Consider the following 20,945-nt stretch of genomic DNA (forward strand, 5'->3'; position numbering starts at 1 on the left):
GAACCCGGTTCCCCTGCATCGGCAGGCGGACGCGCAACCACTGCGCCACCAGGGAAGCCCGGTTGTTTTGATTTTTATTTTCTGTTCTCTTCGTATAGCAGCTTTATTTGGCTTCTTCCATTTATTCATTTTGTAGATTTGAGGTTCAGAAACACTATTCTGATAAAGTAGTGAAGTATGTTTGTTTTAATGTATGACTGAATTTTTTGTATCATGGGGGATGGGTGGTTGGTTATGTGCTCTCTGACTTGTCACTCTTGCTCTTCTCTTTTAATGTACAGAGTCTTAATATTCCCCCTTTTGCCTCTTTCCCTTTCATCATCCAATCTCCCAAGGACACTTCTCCCTTCTTTATCCTATTTTCCCCCATAAGTGATACCTATGGAAGATTACCACCTTGAATTATGTGTGCTTTCAGGTTTTCACATAGTCATTTCCTTATTCTAGCAGGATTCTCTTTCAGAATTTTCACAAATAGGAACTTGGTCTTTCTGAAGATTGTTTTATAAAATCTTACAGCCTCTACTACCTTACCTTTTTTCTCTTTCATGTTGTTTTTCCACACAGCCCTTGCTCTCCACAAAGGCTTGTGTTGAGATCCTTAGAAATAGTTCATTCAGCTGCAGTGCTTGTTCTTCTACTAACAGGGACTATGAAGTTTTGAGGGTTCTGTATATTTTTTTAAATGTATTTATTTATTCTTTTTTTTTTTTTTTGGTCTGCGTTGGGTCTTTGTTGCAGCACGCGGGCTTTCTCTAGTTGGGGTGAGCGGGGGCTACTCTTCATTGTGGTGTGCGGGCTTCTCACTGCGGTGGCTTCTCTTGTCGCGGAGCACAGGCTCTAGGCATGCAGGCTTCAGTAGTTGTGGCACACGGACTCAGTAGTTGTGGCTCGCAAGCTCTAGAGCACAGGCCCCGTAGTTGTGCTGCACGGGCTTAGTTGCTCCGTGGCGTGTGGGATCTTCCCGGACCAGGGCTGGAACCCACGTCCCCTGCATTGGCAGGTGGCTTCTTAACCACTGCGCCACCAGGGAAGCCCCTCTATGTATTTTAATGATGTTGAGGTTGTGAGTTTTGTATAGCTTTATTTTTTTCTTGTTTTCCTGTGTTGTTTTTTTTGAAGGATATGTGGAGAGATTTGATTTTAGATGGTTATCATTTTCTTCAACTACTAAGAGCCAGCAGGAATTGACTATGGATTGGTTGTGGGAAATTATGGAACTAGAAGAATTCAAGGATGACTCCTAGGTTTTTTACTTAGTCAGCCGAGTAGATAATGGTAACATTTCCTGAAATGAGGAAAACTGGTGTGTGTATAAGGCCTGGAATACAAGTGAAGAGAGTAACAGAATTATCTTCTGGAGGTTTGTAAATTTGTTATGAGTATATGGATATACGAGCCTGGATCTCTGGAATACCATTGTTAGAAATAGAAATTTGAGCATTACAAGGGTTCAGTACTTAAAGCCTTGTAACTAAATGTAATCTCTTAGTGAGAAAATTGGGATACAGATGAAAGAGGATATAAAATGAGACCACTCCAGTGTTTGGAGGTCAAGCAGATGATAAATGTCTAGCCACATAAAATAAAATTTAAATTTAAAACAGAGGATTAGGAACAGACAGTGAGGTAGGAGAAAAACCTAGAGAGTATAGTGACCTAAAAGGCAAGAGGAGAAAAAGAGTCAAAGAGAAAGTGTCAGTTGCAACTAATATTGATGAGAAATTAAGGAAGATGGGGTTGGAGCAGTGACCTTTAGAGTTGACCATATGAAAGTCTTTGTCGACCTGATGAGAGCAGTCAGATTAAGGTGAGTTCCAGAGTGCTGGTGAGGTAAGACAATCAAGTCTGCATCTAGAGAGAGAGCACAAAATATTTTCAGAGCTTGAGTTTAATCGGGAGTTTTCTGAATGGGCTTGCATGTTCCTTGGGAGTTTCGTCCCTTAGAGTCGGGCTCAGGGCCCTGGCTATTGCCTGAAGCAGAGCCTAGTGCCTTCCAGGAAGATCTGATACGGTTGGTGATGAACATCTATCCAGTTAGAAGACTATGCCACCAAGAGCCAGCTCTCCTGCATCCTGCAGCTTTACTTTGCCTTTTGTTGGTGACTGAAGATCTGCAGATTACAGAATGCATGCTTATTGGGGAGTTATATCTCAGAGGGTACTCTGGCCCTTTCATGCCTTAAAAGGCGTTCCTCACTCATTTTTTTTCCAGAGGGTGAGCCTGCCAGGTGACCTAGTTGTAATGGTTCTGGGCTGCTCAGTTTCCAGAGCCTCTCTGCTTCCCTTTTCCATCGCTGGCTTTCTGGTTGCTCAGGGTCCTGTTTCAAGGCAAAACAGAATTCCTTCATACAAATTGCTTGGCCTGTTTTTCAAAATATGGCTGTGCTCCACACCACTGTGCCTGTGAACAAGCCAAGAAAGCAGGGCATCTGACCTCAGCGGCAAAAACATATTTGCCAACAGACACCTCAGAAAAGAAGGCCATTTACTTCAAGGTTACTTTGTTTGGCTTACTATCTGTGGAACCTTGGGAAATTTTATGTAATCTTGTTTCATTAGAGAAAAAAAGGGAGCATATTGTGGTATTCATCACATAGCATTGCTACAAGAATGAAAAATAAAATGTTTGAAATAGGTACCTTAAGAAAAGAGAAACTTCCTCTTTTTTTTTTTTTTTTTCCTCCTTAGTGATGCTTTCAGAGACTGACATGCTAAGTGAATGAGCCACACCAAAGCCAAACAACAGCTTAGGGATCAGGGCAATGGAAGAGCATCACAGGAAATTGGGCTGCAAAGAGACTAGACTGAGGACCCAGTGGGTATCATCAATACCAAAAGCATGGGGCAGGGTGAGGTGGTGGGAGGACTCTGGGATCAAGCAGAGCCAAGATACACTTTGCAAAGTTTTGGGGGGAACAGGATCTCTGCAGCCAGGCTCTCCCTCCTGGTCCAAGCCACTACCATCATCTCTACCACCACACTCTCCCCACCAACTAGTTTCTCTTGCACGGGAAGTCTATTCTCTATACCACAGCCTGTACATTTTGGAAAATGAAAGTCTGAAAATTTTATTCTTCCTACTCATAACTGGAAGCAACCTTAGAATATCCTGCCTACTCTACCAAAGTGGCCTTCTCCATCCCTTTCTCTGTCATTTGATTGGTGGGAAAATTGAGCCACAGAGAGGGGCAGTGAGTTGCTCAGTATCTCACAGCACTGGCAGATCCTTGAGTAGAGAAGCAGGTCTCAACAGAAGCACAACAGTTAGGGCATTATATCCTATCCCAAAGTGATATATTCCTGTGTGCAGATTTGCAAGTCTAGAGTGGGAAATGGAATGTGAGTGAGGTTAAAATAATGGGGACTTGAAATTGTATTGTACTGTGGAGATGGAATGGAAAATATACCAAATGCTTTTGCTTTTCTCAAAGGCTTACATAATCTTGGCACAAGGAAAGTACTCATTTCCTTTTTACGGAACCAGTTGGGAACTTTGAGTTAATGCCCACAGGCCAGACTTCCCAAATGATCAAATGCAGAATTTCAAGCATGTTCCTGACTTGCTTGCTAACAGAAGGCCAAGAGAGTGACTCAGGACTTTGTTATTCTGTACTTGATTCTAACCAACAAAGACAAATTGGTTATGGAATTAAAGATGTCAGGAACTTGGGAGAAAGCAGATTATGTCAGAGTCATGTTTGTGAGAGCCAGGGATAGTTAAACATAATCAGATGTGTGCGCTAGATGATAGAAAATTGTTGAATAGATTCGGGTGGAGGAGGTGGTGTTGGGAAATGGCTCACTTTCACGCATGCAACTGTGGAAGGGAAGATGGTTCTAAGGAGAATTAGAAAGTTCTACGAATGACTCAATGAGGAAGAAGGCAGTAGAATAAACCATTGTGGCTACCCAGTATTCCCTTTAATGTGACACATTTTAAAGCGTACTTTCCCTCAAAAGATACATTAGCCTTCACCTTTGTGGAGAGAAAGTGACCCAGAAAGAGCATGATAGGTATTAGTTCCAAGGACTTGAATTCTTATCATATGAGGAATTGTTGAAGAAGAAGAAGGTTAATGAACCTGAGAACTGTCTTTCAATGTCAAGACATCTTTCCTACACAAGCAAAGGCAGACTTTCTGTCGTCTGCAGAACAGAATCAAGACCATTGGGGAGTCATACTTGGGTTTAATAGGAGTGACAATTCCTAGCATTTGGAGGTGTGCATGGATAAAATAGACTCTGCTGTAGACATTATCATTGCTTCTCTTCTTGGTGCCTGGAGGACTCCATTTCCTACCTCACTAAAGTCAGGCATGGCCCTGTGAGTGGCTCTAGCTGATGAAACCTGAGTCAAAGTGTTACTTCTGATAGTTGCCAGTGTTTAACTCTTCATCACACTTCTCTCCTGCCTCAGTGAACACTGAAGCATTGTGGTAAAATGGAGGTACCAGCCTTGGTCTTTGAGTGACTACAATGATTAGAGTATCCCCTAACCACCACCATTACCTTGCCCTCAGACCCAGCCATACGCCTACATTGGACATGTAGCTTGAGTGGAAAATAAACCTTTGCTGTTTTTAGCCCCTGAATTTCATGGGTTTTATTACTTCTGCATAATCCCGACTAGCTCAGTGTCTTCAATAGGAAGTGGTTCCTTACGTGTGAGCATTAGCAAGATACGCATTGTGTTCTTGAGCCTCACACGCTTGCATTCTTTGCTTTTTTTTTTTATGTCCATGCCACTCTCTCACTTTGTCCCAGCTTCCCCTTCCCCCTCCCCATATCCTCAAGTCCATTCTCTAGTAGGTCTGTGTCTTTATTCCCATCTTGCCCCTAGGTTCTTCATGACCTTTTTTTTTCTTTTTTCTTAGATTCCATATATATGTGTTAGCATACGGTATTTGTTTTGCAGTTCTATTTACAATAGCCAGGACATGGAAGCAACCTAAGTGTCCATCAACAGATGAATGGGTAAAGAATATGTGGCGCATATATACAGTGGAATATTACTCAGCCGTAAAAAGAGACGAAATTGAGTTATTTGTAGTGAGGTGGATGGACCTAGAGTCTGTCATACAGAGTGAAGTAAGTCAGAAAGAGAAAAGCATTCTTTGCTTTTTATTTTCCTTTGCTACACAATATTCAGACTGTTACTGGGGGTATAACTTAGTCAACTGGAATGTTCAACTGGTTCCACAACCTCCTAGGATATGATCCCAATAACGCAGGCTAAAATGATTCTCTTGCTAAGCACACTCTTCTGTATCTCAACTGCATGCCCAGCAACATCATAAATTTATGGATCCTGTTCACTTGGGGAGCAGCCAACAGCAACAAGATAGCTCACCAAGCAAAGATTCTATTGCCACGCAAACACACCCACACAACATTATCTATGAAAACTGTAAGGTGTCTACCAGAGATCTCTGGGCCAAAGTAACTTTTTGAACATGAATTTTGCAGTTTGTTTCTTATACATTCATATTGACTGGGCTATTCCTAAGTGTCTGTTTCAGTGTATGCATATAGGTGCATTATATACTTTCAACTGAGCTTCGCAAGGATGCCCTTGATACCATTTACTAACCCATGCAACTGAGTGAAGCACACACATGCCACAGTGTACCCACTTAGTGTTATGGTTAAAGTTGTTCTGTGCTGGGCAGTATTTATGCATTGGTTCTGTCTGGGGAAGAAGCTTATAAGGTGCTGGGAGCCAGGAAGTGAAAGTAACAAAATATGTACCTAGCCTGCAAAGAAATGACATAGAATTAAAAGGTGATTCCAATGGTGGAAAAAATGGAAGGGGACAAATTTTAAATTATAATTAAAAATACGTATGCATGCCTATATATGCAAATATGTATATGTATATTTTATATGTACTAAAAAACCAAACCCACGACAAATTAACTGAAGTCTCACTTTTGTTGTTCACAGGAGACCAAAATCAACTGTGTTCGTCTGGCTACGAAAGGTATGTTGGCATGCCCTCTCTGTCTTCAGCCATTTAAGTACTTTCCCTCTAGCCACACAGGGAAATTTTAGGCAACAATGGCTAAAAATAACAAGAAAGAATTGTTATTTTCATTGGAGTCGTTTGCATCTAGGTATTAATATATGCTTACGGTATATATTAATAACACAGTGCCTAAAGCATAGGAAGAGCCCAAAACATATTTGTTTAGTCAGTGGATGGCTGGATGGATGGACAAGCTGGTACATTAATCAGTGGAGTGGTAAATATAAATTTACTCAAATAGTCTTCTGCTATAGATTTTCATTGTATTTGGGTCTGTGTTTGGGTATTTTTTTTGCATGTCAGTTAGACCTATCTTCTGGTTTTGCACTTTATTCAATTGGCGCATGGCTTTCAAAAATGAGGTGATTAGTGTTAGTGCCTTCGGTAATGAGAAAACAAACACTGCATCGTTATGTAGTTGGCATTTTCAACACTAATCCCCACAACTAAGGCAGCATTGTTCAGGCTCATCACTTTTTGTTTCCCTGATTATAATTGAATTGCCTGGCTCTTTCAATTGGTACATGCTTCTGTTTATTATTCTTTAAAAACAAAATCAATGAATGGTTTGTTATCATTTAACCTATTACAAGGTTGAACGGTTAGAAATCAGGTTTATCTTTCTGTTATAGAATTGATACCTTAAACAGCTATCCTCCCTGTATAAACACACCAAAATTGGGCAATTGCATTCTGTTCCCTGCATTCATTGACAGCATATATAGTTTCATAGATTGCTTCCACAGCGATGATAAGTGTAAATATAAGTAAACATATAGTCATAGGTACAAACTATAGACAAAGACAATGACTCAAGTATGTATACACATATGTGAGGATATACACGCAGGCACACACATGCAGAGGAAAATGCACACATGTCAGGGAGGGGAAGAGACAAGAGACGGGGCGGGGGCGGGGAGAGAGAAGAATATTTTATGGTTATTTGGCAAAATATGCAGCGAGACCTATCACACATCACTTTTATAACTTTGAAGAAAATCACATCAATTTGTAGGCAGAAAAGGGAAGATGCAGGAGGAAGAAGACAGGAGCGCTAAGGGCTCACTGTGATAAGAGCTCACTCTGGTTTCACATACGTCATGAGAGGTCGACATGTCCCTAACGCGTTCTCTCTCGAGAACCCAGGCTACCAGACAGAAAGAGATAAAATACTCCTTGTGAGGCAAGGAGAATTGATAGCCTGCAAACAAAAGTGACACAAATTATGGGCCTTGGCAGACTTCTCCACTGAAGAGCACAGATAATCTAGAAAGAAGAACCTCATCAATTGGCTAGCACTAAAGCTCTGGTCTCAAGCTGGACAGCTGGGTGTCTGCAGCATCCCCCCGGAGGGGGCAGGAAACACGCAGAGAAACCTTCCCCGTGACGGGGCTCCATGGCTCCCACTAGCTTTTGACCCCTAGACAAGGGAGGGATTGACGCCATTGCTATCCCCTGCAGGATGTGTGGGATTCTAAGGACACCCTCTGGGACATAAGCCCTCCTAAAAGGGGAGTTTGTTGGACCGTATTTTCTGAACTGGGAATTGGGAACATGTGATCGGACAGGCAAAGGTATACGTGGGGACTTCGAGAGAGAATATTTAAAAGTATATGTTGCTGGCAGTGTCAGGACGTACTGTCCTGATAGATAGAGAGCCCACCATGCCACACTTCTCCAAAGTTGCATTGCTAATCTGCAGAATTACAGTGGCCTTTAAAGAACTGGAACAGAAGAACTCTCTACCTCTTCTTAGCATAAGGATTTCCCTTCTTGTCTGATGTTTAGGTTACAATCTTCCTTTAGTGGAGTGTGTTGTGTACACACGCCAGGTGTGGCGTGGGAAAGGATAGGAATGCATTAATGAGTATGACCGTCCAGCTGGCCATGCCCAGGCAGGGCTCAGAGGAGTCGGGAGTAAGTAGTGGATTCCAAGCTTCCACACCCTTGTTTTCCAGTGAGGGCCGTCACTCCAGCCTGCACTTGGCAGTGGGGCAGAGGGCTGGATAATGCAGAATGCCCTTCACGCACAGATCAGGGAAAGCTGTGTTTGGCTATGTCTACTCTGTACCCTTGGAGCATCCAGGGTCAACCAAAGGAGAACCCTATCTGAATTCACGCACTGCCCATGAGGACTTAGTATCAAGGATCTAAGTCCAGTAATCAATATTTGACCCATCCCTTTCCTGCTGATGTGAATCAAATTTCCCTTTTTATGGGTTTGCTGAAAATACTGGTTTTTTTAATAGAGAAAATACGATGGTGGGAATCCTGCAGGCAGTGGGGGTATGTGAAGTCCCAGCGGCAGATTCCATGGGCCATCTGTCTCCCTCCAGGCTCCTCCACCTCTCTGTCATTGTGGCACCTTCTGCACGGGTCTGCCAGCGGCCAGCCAGCCTCTGGAGTATGGTCACACGGGCAGGCTTGAGGCCAGTGCTGTGGCGATGGAGCAACTTGCTGATGTCCTGTCCCTGACCCTGGTGACTCCAGACAGCATCTGTGGTCAGCTGTGTGGGCCCCGGGGAACTGGAGGGCTGCCACTCAGAATGGAACAGCCTGAAGCCGTTCAGGGTCATTCTGACCTGACCGGATGCCCAGGGCATCTTCTATTAAATATAGTCCTAGGCTCTAGCATGCAGCTCTAGCCCTTGTCTGTCTGTAAGGTCGCCGTTAGTCACCCAAGCTCTAATTAAGTGCTGCCCAGTTTTGAGGTTTGCAAAGCAAGGGACCTGGGTTAGTTTTTGGCTACTGCAGAGTCCCACAAACTAAGTGGCTTAAACAACAACATTTATTGTCTTACATTTCTGGAGGCTAGAAGTCCAAGATCAAGATGTCAGCAGGGTTGGCTCCTTTGAGGGCTGTGAGGGAGAGTCTGTTACACTCCTTTCCTCCAGCTTCTGGTGGTTTTCTGGCCATCTTTGGCATTCCCTGGCTTGTAGAACTATCACCCCGATCTCTGCCTTCTTCACATCTTCCTCTATGTGTATCTGTCCAAATTCTCCCTTTTTATAAGGACACTGATCGTATTGGATTGGGGGCCCACCTTACTCCAGTATGACCTCATCCTAACTTAACTAATTACCTCTACAAGGACCCTATTACCAAATAAGGTCACAGTCTAAGGTTAGGACATTAACCTAAGAATTTGGGGGGAACGCAGTTCAATCCATAGCTGGCCCCATGCAGTTAGGGGCAGAGTGTCCAGTGGTTCCCGTTGAAACCTCTGACTCTTTACCATTCACAGCGTGATCCCAGTAGCTCTTAGGGATGTGCAAGGAGCCAGAACGGGCCCTGCCAGAGGGGGCCCTGGAGGTGGGCTGAGGTCCAGATGTGGCTCCTGTTCCTTTCGGAAGCTGAGCGAGGCTGCCTCATGCAGGGGAGCTGCATGTTCTGTGGAAGGAGCCCAGGGCAGGGGGCACACACAGTGGGCCACCCCTACACACCAGATGCTGGGTCCGTGGCAGCAGGACCCTTCCCAGACCCCACATGATGGTGGAGCATCAGGTGCCGGGCAGGGCCAGGCCTCCTGGGACAGGCGCCAGCGCTGTTGTTTGAGAGGAGTTCTGATGAGGAACTGCTCGGGCCTAACCACTAATTTCCCAGTCACATTGTGCCATGGCAGGAAGTTCCTGGCACATAGCTGACCCTCGAAAAATGCCTGCTGAAGTAGGAAATGGATTTGGAGTCAGCATTTCACTGCCGCAAGGCTCAGAGGCTCTGGGGGTCTCACTCCATCTTCTCAGACCTCAGCAGCACCGTATTTAAAGTGATCCCCATCTACCCATTCACACAACAATTTTTTTTAAATTAATTAATTAATTAATTTTATTTTTGGCCGTGTTGGGTCTTCGTTTCTGTGCGAGGGCTTTCTCTAGTTGCGGCGAGCGGGGGCCACTCTTCATCGCGGTGCGCGGGCCTCTTCACTGTCGCTGCCCCTCTTGTTGCGGAGCACAGGCTCCAGACGCGCAGGCTCAGGAGTTGTGGCTCACGGGCCCAGTTGCTCCGCGGCACGTGGGATCCTCCCAGACCAGGGCTCGAACCCGTGTCCCCTGCATTGGCAGGCAGACTCTCAACCACTGCGCCACCAGGGAAGCACCACACAACAATTTTGGAACGTACCTACTGCCAGTGGTTTGCTGATAAACTTGCTCTTTGTAAAAGAAAAACCCTTATTTGTAGTCTTTGTCCATTTCCAGGGTGTAAATATACCCACAAATCCAATATCAAGTTACCGATGGTTTAACAACTGGCTTACAAGAAAGTCCTGAATGTTTAGCGACATTTCTTCTGTAGCAAGCAGATGCAAGCCAGCTCCAGCACACCGAGACCTCGACCCACTAGTTTGTTACGAGGATCGAATGATATCATAAACATAAACGTGGTTTTACTTAATGCAAATTGTTTTGGAAATTTTAAAAAATCATGATCGATGACCATTGTTTCTCTCCTGTGGTCAGCTCACTCACTGAGCGTCTGTGTGCCAGGTACCTTGTAAGGAACGAGGGACTTTGTGATGAACCAGCAGGCGTGCTTCTGGTCCTCAAGAAGCTCACAGTCTAGGGCAGAAACAGACATTAAGTGAAGGATTGTAACAGACAGTGGTGGAGTTATGATTGTGATCAGTGCCTCTAAAGAGAAGTGAGAGGTACTGAGTGAGGTCTGATGGCAGCAGAGCTAAAGCCCTAGGCACTAATGAGTGTGTGTTCCTGGGACACCCCCCTGGGGCTCCCTCCCCTGGGATGGGTGCAGCGTGAGAGACTTTGTGCCGCCTCCTCCCATCACCACCCCTTCTCAACTGACACTGGGAATTGAGTCAAAGGGTGGCATTTGAGAAGCCAGCGGACTCAGGACCTCACCCTGTGAGAGGAGCCACACCCTTGGCCCAGAGGGGAAGAGCCAAGTCCCCTGTGTTTAGAGAGCATCTGGCCGGTGGATTCACACACCACCAGGGGGCAGTATTTATTTATAGAGCCGGGGCAGAACCTCCTGCTGAAGGCGCTGCTAAGGGACTGTGGGGTGGAAGTTTGGTATTAGCTAGTGGAAGGGTTAGTTCTGGAATTAGGACAGGCTCCTCTCAGAATGCTGCAAGGCAGTCTTTTTCATTGATATGGAGGGGCGGGGGCATGGTGCACCATCCCAGATTCACATCTTCTGTACCTTGTTCCTCAGCCAGGGGTTGGCTGTTAACGCTGACTGGAGATTCAGAGGAATCAGAACATGAGTTCAGCTGTAGTGAGTAAGAGGAATTTGTCAGTGAGCAGATAAAGAAGAATGGTAGCATTTTAAGACATATTCCCGAGAAGCAGAGCCGAAGCAGGGATTTGGGTGCATGGGATGTACTGAGGGAGAGCTCTTGGAAGAAATCTGTAAGTGCAAGAGGGAAGAGGCTGAGTAAGAATCTCTTCTCAAAAGTTAAGTCTAGGCTAGATCCCGGGGTAGAGTGTAAAGTTCTCCAAAGTTGTTCTGCCTTGAGGCAAGAAACCAGGACTCCTCCCCCATACCAATCAGCCCTTGGCATTTTCCCTTCCCTTCCCCTTCTCCTTCCCTCAGGAGATCTCTCAGGTAGCTCCAGAGGAAGTGGCACCTCTGAGCCTTGCACAAGTCTCTGGAGAGAGTTACAGGGATGAGTCCTTAGCCCCCCACACACGCAGGAGCTGGAGGATGTCACACCAATCTGTAAAGGAGATCTGAGTGTGGCACCAACAGCGTGGACCACAGGGCTCTTATTATATGGAGCATGTTACATCTTCAGGTTGAGGAGAGCAAAAAGCTAATGGAATTGCCTCAAGTTCAAGATCTAAAAGAACATTTCAGAAGCCCTTTGCTTGGCAGACTAGCTCCGGGGGTCTGCTCAGAGCTATATAGAGAAAACTACAGCCAGTGGGTAAATAGACATTAAGTTTAGGTTTGGAAACAGAGAACTCTGATTCAGACTTTGAAGGGAGGGCAGTCAGGGAGAAAAAAAAGGATCCATTTAAAAGTTAGGTTTTGTTCTTGTAGTTAAAACAGGAACTGTGAGGAAGGGCAAGTAAGAGGGAGGTGGACTTAGACCCATTCAGTACTGTTCACTCTCTATTGGGAAGGCTGGGGATGGGCTCGTTGTAGGAACCAGGTTGAAGAGATGAAGCAGAACATGCCTGGGAAAACGGAGCTTGTGAAAACTTGGGGTGGGAGACCTCAACTTCCAAGGTGCTGAAATTTAAGTGAGAGACAACTGTTCCCAGGCCAGCTGATCATCCTGTCTATGGAGGATGCCCAGGGTTGCAGTGGCTGAAAGAGGTACCCAGGACCTGAATTCATGCCCTTCTGGCTGGGCCAGAGCAGGCCATGGGGGAAATGGAACTGAACACAGAGGCTCAGTTCTGGAACCAGGTTGGTCCGTTCCCCTTCCAGAAGCTGTGTGCGGTTCCATCCAAGCCCTCCTGCCTACACATTCTCCTGCCTAATTCTTCCCCGCCTCCTTCCATGCACTCATTCACTTTGCTACTTTCTCCTGCCCACAGGCCCTGCCTCCACCAGACTTGGCTGCATGATCTGGCCCCTTCCTACCCTCCAGCTTCATCCAGGCTTCTATCCTCTTACTCACTCCACTCCAGCACACTGCTCTTCTTTCGAGCTCCTTCCAACCTCAGGACTGTTGCCGAAATATCGGCTTCCCTGTGCACCGATGCTAAACAGAAATACGGAGACAGATTTTGGAGGAAGAGGGAGATGGCTTTATTGTTCTGCCAGGCAGAAGGGAAGACACAGCAGGCTAGCGCCTCAAGAACTGTGTGTGGCCCCCCACCCCCAAACAGAGAAGATTTTATATGTACGGCTCGCAGTCTGGGGTATATGATAAGGATCAAAGTAGTGAAGGTCTTGCATTCTTATTCTTGCATTATTTCAAAACAGTCACAGCTGGCATCAGGCAGCCAGGTAATTGAGGCCGTTTGTCTCTGGGTTATCGGCCTCCAACCTTTTTTCTGAAATGCAAATGCTACAAGGGGTGATTTGCTACAAGGGAGTGCAGGATGTAATTCACATAGTGTTAAAGAGTAATAGGTTAGCTTTGTGAAGTACAAATCTAGTTACAGACACTGCTGATTAGTAACAAGTTAAAAACTAGGAGTGATTCACTCTTTCAGGCCATGTTATGTTTCTTCTCTAGTCTGTTCACTGTTCCCTTTACTTTCCTTGTTCTCAGGAGAGGGAAAACTTTATTTCTATTTTTGCTGCAATAAGACCTTTGCTCATCCTGCCCCCTCTGCCTGAAATTATCTGGCTTAACAGATGTACATCTTTCAGATTGCAGCTTCAATCCCGCCTCCTCAGAAGGACCATCCTAACCTCCAGTCTAATGTGTATCCCCAGCATTTTCCACTCTCATTATACCCTGTACTTTTTTTCATAGCATTCATCATGACTTATAAATATATATATTTTTGTTAGCTTACATATTGAACGTCTGTCTCCCAGCTAGATTCTAAGTGAAGTAAGTGAAAGGATTGTGCCTATTTTGAGCCATGTTGTGTCCCCAGATCCTAGCGAACATTAGTGCTCAGTAATATATGTTGAATGAACAAATAGATAAATGAATGGACTGATCACTCAATTAATCAGTCAATTAATGTATGCATCAATGGCTAGATGGCTGGCTGGCTGGCTGGATGGATGAGGTCTTCCATGACCTCATTTTTTTCAAATACAAGCTACTTGTCAAAATGTTCTCTTGGGGACTTCCCTGGTGGTGCAGTGGTTAAGAATCCGCCTGCCAATGCAGGGGACACGGGTTCGAGCCCTGGTCCGGGAAGATCCCACGTGCTGCGGAGCAACTAAGCCCGTGCGCCACAACTACTGAAGCCTGCGCGCTCTAGGGCCCGCGTGTGGCAATTACTGAAGTCCATGCGCCTGTGCTCCGTCAACAAGAGAAGCCACTGCAGTGAGAAGCCCACGCACTGCAACAAAGACCCAATGCAGCCAAAAAAAATAAATAAAATTTAAAAAAATTTTTTTAAATGTCCTCTTGGAAGGTAGGAATAAAAGTGGTAGAGGCAGGGATTAGCTGCATGATCTACAATCCCCACTAACAAAAAGACCAGCCTGGCTCCGCTTGATTGCCTATTGTGACAGGGACCTCACTACTCCCCCAGGGAGGTCGTCCCACCACTGGACACTTCAGTTGAAGGAAACCTCAACATCAGGGGTCCAAATTGGCTGCCTATTATTTCTGCCCTTCAGTCTTTGGGGCCACATAAATCTTCCTTTTCTCCTTCCAGAAAATAAAATTTGCCTCCTCGGACTTGTTCCTCCCACCTCAGTTGGGGTCAGTCAGGTCCTTGCTTGTCCAGTGTCTTCCCATTGGAACCTCTCTGGCCGCCTGAAGGCAGCCTCACTCCCATCTTTGGCGCCAGCCGGCAAGGGAACGCAGCTGGCTCTGCAGACTCCCGCTGGGTGTGCCCAAGTGGCAGTTGGAAAAATCAGCTTTGATTTGATTTGCAAACTGAGCCCAGTCATTGAGACAGAATAAATCCGGAAACCCATAAAGCCATTTGCAGAGTTGCTTTGCAGAAGAAAGTCACAGTTTTAATCTAGTAAACACTCTCTAAGGATCCCATTAAAACAGCCCCCTCAGAGTAGGTGCTGAAAGCTGAACTCCAGAATAATGAAGCATGAGATAAGGGGCCAATGTCTCCCATAGTCCCGTGCTGCCTGGTGGTATTGATGGACTAAAACCACTGTCTCGGGTAACGAGAGGGTGGGTAATAGTCTTTTGTAAATGTGGCTTCTTTTTATAATGGCTAAGCCTGAGGTAGATTTCATCCAGCATTTTCTCTCCTCTCTTCCTAATGGATTCTCACCCCTGCAGGGACAATAAATAGCCATTCTCCAGTGAGATGCCCTCATTTCACAGATGCTAAGACTGGGGCCCAGAAGGGGAGTGATGTGTCCCTATGTGTCCCTGGCTTTTTTAGTTACAAGAATAACCTGCCACAGGTTATGTGAGAAGCCAAGCAAGATGTAGGAATTGTCTGCTGTCAGGTAGGAAATGCCCACTGCCTGCCCTCCCTGCTTCCATTGATCCGCTTCTATATGGAAGATTCTGTCTTGTATAAAGCTTTCTCGAGAGATTACCTGGAATAATGGGAAATCAGAGACACCTGGTTTCAAATCCCACATCCAAAATTTAGCTGTTTAACCTTGAACAAGTCACAACCTCTAGGAGTCCATCCCATCACTTTCAGGCCTAAGATCATTAGTTCTTTCCCCTGTTAATTTGGGATAATGCACATAAAAGGTCAAGAACATCATAGATGATACAGCTTGCACATCCTTTCTTCCTTCTTCTGGGTCTTGTCTTATATGAGACCTGGAGACCCAGGTCTACTAAGTACACGTCCTCTCTCTGCTCTTCCCCAAGGAAGAAAGCCAAAGCCTGGACCGTAGTCGCTTCTCATACAGTTGTACAAACCAGGCATTTATCAAATGGACTCAGGCTAGATTCAAAGTGCAGAAACTGAGAGGGGACAGGAATGACGCTGGCCTTGGCTCTTAGCATTTATCCTCTTCATCTACAGGCCATTGTGTTTAGATGAGCTCCTACACAGCAATAATATATTTGCATTGACTGAGTGTAAGATTTTGCTCATGCACTTGCTAACCTTTGACTATGGCACTTTTCCCCCTTGTCATCATCTGCCCAGCAATTTCAGGAGGGATCCAGAATCACAGGGTGCTCAAATCTAGCTATGGCACCTGGAAGTAGGGGCTATAATGAAGGATCACTTGTGAGAGGCTAGGCTACAGTGAGCGAGTCTGTTAGAAAACTCTTGGTTATTGTTCAGTCCTTAGAAATCCTACCAGACTTTCAGAGGAGAAAGCCCAGGTGTGTGTTTTGGGGTTAGGGCAGGGGAGTACTACTCCTCTCTAGCCAAGCCCCATGAGATGAATTTTCCATGCTTGGGGTTCTCAGAATTACTTGAGTGTAACAAGGTCTCTTTGTCCCTTGGGCCTCTTTGCTCTCACCCAGCCTCTTCTAGACCCTAAAATGCCAATGGAATAATGTGGATTTCCTTGAAGGTTATGTGACAAGATGGAATAAGAGGATTATATCATGAGTATACTGTAAAAGAACCTAAAGAAGACCTTAAATATCCCAACCCTTTAACATTTCTCTTGCTACAGCAACTGGAACATCTCTCTAGTCTTCTCTGTCCTCGCCCTACTCCCTACTCTCTAGATTTGCTCCGGCCACCACCCCGTAACACACACACGTGCACACCTTCTCCACACCCCACTCAGGAAGACAAAGCTGGTACAACAGAGTCCAGAAAACAAAAGCCAGGACCAATACCTGTCCTTCAAGCATATCCCTGGGGAGTCCTATTTCATCCCTCTAAACTAAACATGAGAATTATCTACTTAAGACCTGAGACACCCAAGTTGACTTTACCTCAGATCTGATATCCCAAAGTCGTTGCATCTTATGAAGGGAATGGTAGGCCTTTTAAAATCAGGGATCAAGGAAAGGGAGAAAATGTGGGTAGGCTGGAGCCAAGGGATAGAAGTAAAAAGCATAAAGCTCCACTGGAGCTTTCTCTGATGGGGTTTCAATGTAGTGTTGGGAGTGTTAGCAAAAATTAACCGCCTATTGTGTGCAAGTCATAGGGCTGTGTGTTCACATGAGTCTACAATGCAATGATAGAAGTAAAGCCTGACATTTATTATGCACTAAATAAATAGTGGTCATCATTATTACCCTTACTTAAGAAATGAAGCAGTGTAAGCTCAGATGGGTTAAATAAAGAGCTTAAGGTCCCTCAGAATTGTCACTCAGATCTAACTCCAAAGCTCATGGCATTTCCATGGCACCATTTTGAATCTTGTCAGTACCACAGACTGGGTGAGATTCTATGAGCCACTGTCAGGGTCCTCTGTCTCCTATTTGTTAACCCCTTCCCATCCCTCTTTTCCAGTAACAGCTGATAACAGAACCTTTAGGGTGTGATGATGGGTCTTTGGCCTGTCTTCAGCAGTATTCAAGCTAAGTCCTGGGATCTGGAGCAGAAGGTGAGGTACCTCAAGGAGCCCTCAGCTTTACTTCCACAATGTATTGAAGCTAATAAATCAAGAAATTAATTTGTCTTCAAGGTTATCTGATCCAGGGCCATCTTTAGCCTATCAGCATCTCTTTGCATTCAACCTTCATTGCTTTAGAAGGGAAAAAAAACAGAAAGCAAGTCTGAGGCACTCAGTATTCAGACCTCCTTCTTCTTTGCATGGTCCCAATGTTTTTGTTAATGGCTGGCATACATACATATGAACAAGCTCTGGAAGCTGTGAAGAGAGAAGGATCATGAATCCGCCAGTAAAAAAGCCACATTGTAGGCAGACCAGATGACAGAGGAAAAAGCAAGGGACTTCCATCTTTTGTTCTGTTGGATTAGTCAGGATGAGCTAGGCTCTGCTGCAACAACAAGTTAATACCTAAATCTCAGTAGTTCAATGCCACAAAGGTTTCTTTGTTGTTATGCCATCTAGAATATAAGTGGCCTCAAAGGACCCCATAGCAGGGGAGAAATAAGTATGGAAGTAGTAACCTGGATCTTAAATACTTCACTTGGAAATAACTCATGTGACTTCCACTTACATGACCTTGATGAGACTAGAATTCTTCCATATGCCTTAAGGAGAGATGGGCCAGGCACCAGTAAACTCCAGTTATCTCTAGCACTAAATATATGAGTCCTTTTCCTATTTCTACTTCCTTTGTGTCCTGCTGAGACCCATGATCCATCACCTAACTTCTGTTACTCCACCCACTGGGAAGACTTCTCCCCATCCCAGCACCTGTCCAGTTACCCCTCTGTTCCTACCGCTCATAGCTGAGCATTCCTGCTAAACAGTTGTAGCCATAAATTGTAGGGTGGGGAGGCTCCTCTGGGCCTCCCAACCAAACTAAGGCTTTAACTCTTTTTCATTTAATCCTCAAAAGAACTTCATGAGATACTTACTGTTATCCCCATTTTATAGGTAGAGAAATTGAAACTCCAAAATGTGTGTAATTTTCCAAGTGACACAGCTAGTAAATGAAAAATACTAAACTAGAATTTCATTTATCCATTTAGTTTTGAGTGCAACTTAATATTGATATGTGGTCCCTTGTCTCCTAGAGGTTAAGAAGTTTGTCTTTGGATTTGGACAGTCTTTGACTCCAGGCTAGAAAATGTACTTAACTGCTCTGTGTCTCAGTTTCCCCACCTGTGAAACAATGACAATAACACCACTTACTTCATGAGCTAATTAAGAATTTAATGAGCTAATGCACATCAAGTACTTAGTGCAATGCCTGGCTAATAATAAGCACTCAACAAATAGTAAGTAGTGGGAGAGCCAACCAAGAGTAATTATATCAATACACTATGATAAGGGCTATGATGAAGGTAAATTCAGGATGCTGTGGAAGCACAGAGAAGAGAAACATAAGTCAATTTAGGGTGTACCTTCTCAGATATGTGGTCACTGAGACAAAGTTTTGAAAGAAGAGTGACAATTATCATATTGAACAAGGCTGGAGAGTAAGAGAGGGAGGTCTTCTGAGCTGAGGAATTTGCACATGCAGATCACTGGAGGCAAGAGAGGTGGCCACTGAACTTGAATGGGACAGGGTTCCTTTGAACTATGGCTAGAATGCCAGTGTGACCACAGGAGGCTGCGAAGGATCAGAGGTGAGGCTGGAGTGGTAAGCAAGGCCGGGACACTAGGACTCTGCATTAGCCCCATGGCATATAGAGGAGCAATGATTGTCCTGAGGCAGTGCGAGCCCTTGGAGGTGCTTAGCAGGCTGCCTTTGTCATGAAGGCTACCCTAATTACAGCTTAGAAACTGGACCAGAGAACGGAGACTGAGGCAAGGATAAGGCTGGAGCAGGGAAGAGCAGGTAGGAGGCTGCTGAAAGAGGCCAGATGGGAATTTGAGTCACCTCTTCTCTCGGCCTTCTATTTCTTTTTCTGACATGCCAGACCAACAGTCTTTGTCTCGCCTACCTCAAAAGGTCGGGGGCAAAGTCAATAAGAACATGCGCTTAGAACAGGGGTTGGCAAACTTTTCTGTGAAGTGCCAGATAGTGACTTTCAGTTTTTCAGGCCATATGGTCTCTGTCACGACTTCTCAACTTTGTCATGGTAGCACAAAAGCAGCCATAGATAATACATGTAAAACAAGTATGGCTGTGTTCCAATAAAACTTTATTTATGGACACCGAAATTTGAATTTTATATAATTTTCATGTGTCACAAAATATTACTCTTCTTTTTATTTTTTTTCCCCAGCCATTAAAAAGTGTAAAAACCATCTTCACCAGTGGGCACACAGAAAACAGTGGGTGGCCAGATTTGGCCTACCAGCTATAGCAGTTTTCTACAAAACTAGAACGTGGTTTGAAAATGGTGAAGTTGGACTTAGAACGTGGTTTGAAAATGGTGAAGTTCCCCATACCTTTGAGGGAGGAGTATTATGATTACTGTTGACTGGTGGTTACAGTTTGACGTATTTCACAGCTGTTGGTAAAGCTTACCATTTGTGTGAATTTTTGAAATTATGTATTTCCTGTTTATCAGTTGGTCTGGGATGTCCTACCCCTCTCTCCATTTTGTATGAGGACTTTATACAGTTTTGTTGATGAATCACTAGAGAAACATGCAGCCTTTGACGGGGCCTAGGACACCTTCCTGCTTTTTGATTCAGTTTCTTTCCAGAGGCAAGTAGTGGGTTCAAAAGGACAGAACGTTGAAGTCATACAAACCAGGATCTGAATACTGCCTCTGCCAGTTCATAGTTCTGTGACCTTGAGCAAGTTACATCAATTTTCTGATTCATCCTTCCTTCCTTCCTTCCTTCCTTCCTTCATTTATTCAACAGATATACCCTGAACACCTACTGTGCTAGCTCCAGCACAATGCCACAGCAGGATGCTAGTAAATGACAAGTAAATGACAGTGACTGATTTCAAGGAGACTCAGAATTGCGGGGGGTGGCAGCCACTTAAAATACAGTGAGGTTATTGCTTGGAGAAGGGAAGACCAGGGTGTTCGGGGAAGACAGAGGAAGGGCATCTGACCCATATATGGTGGGTCTCCCAGAGAGAAGGATTTCTGAACCGACACCTGGAGGATGAACAGTAGTCATCCAGGTGAAGAGGCAGGAAGGGGGTATTTCCACACCAAGTGACCAGCCTAGGTAAGGCCAACCGACAAGAAGGTGGGCTGGGTGGGGGCGCTGTTGATGAGGGAAAGGAGTTTATTGTGCTCGGGGCAGAGCACAGAGTGCGGTGGCGGGAGTGGAGAGAGGCAGGCGGGGAACTCATCACTGACGGTCTGTGAACTGGGTTAAGGAGGTTGAAGTTGACCTGGAGCACAACAGGGTCACTGATGCGTTTTGACTGAAGGATGGAGAATGAACTGAAGGGAACAGGACTGGAGGCAGGAAGACCAGCAGGGGCTGCTTCAATAACCCAGGCGAAACAGGAGGATGGCTTGAACGGAGTGGAGATGAAACTGGAGAGAAGGGGGCAGCTTCAATACCTTTTCTGGAGTAGAATTAAGAAGGCATGCCAAGCGATCAGAAGTGGGGGGGTCAGTAAAAAGTAAAAAAAGAGGTAAAGGACGACTCCCAGGCTTGTAGACGGCATGGCTACGTGGATGGTGGCGCCATTTACTGAGAAAGGGAAGACGGGGAGAAGATGTCTGGCTGGAAAGGCGATGGGTTCGTTGATAATAATACTGACCTTTCTGGGTTGTTCTAAGTCTTAGAAACATTGTATGTGAAGTACCTGGCAGAGACCCTGGCATGTCGTGGGTGCTTGATAAATGGTGACCCTTATTCTTATTTCATTTAAAAAAATCTGTTTCAGGCCCTGTTTTGTTAGATCACGATG

At 45.1% G+C, this 20,945-nt stretch overlaps 1 protein-coding gene across 2 annotated transcripts in view; it reads left to right on the forward strand.

Annotated features, from left to right (window-relative positions):
• PTPRT (protein tyrosine phosphatase receptor type T) overlaps positions 1 to 20,945 on the forward strand; it is a 1,083,615-nt gene that overhangs the window by 874,845 nt on the left and 187,825 nt on the right. For both annotated transcript variants that reach the window (XM_024128402.2, XM_024128403.2), the window contains exon 13: positions 5,947 to 5,983. In XM_024128402.2, coding sequence (XP_023984170.1) covers positions 5,947 to 5,983 — 37 coding nt within the window. The remainder of the gene's footprint in view (positions 1 to 5,946; positions 5,984 to 20,945) is intronic.

Source organism: Physeter macrocephalus, chromosome 14 (genome assembly GCF_002837175.3).
Source record: "Physeter macrocephalus isolate SW-GA chromosome 14, ASM283717v5, whole genome shotgun sequence".
NCBI classification, from domain to species: Eukaryota; Metazoa; Chordata; class Mammalia; order Artiodactyla; family Physeteridae; genus Physeter; species Physeter macrocephalus.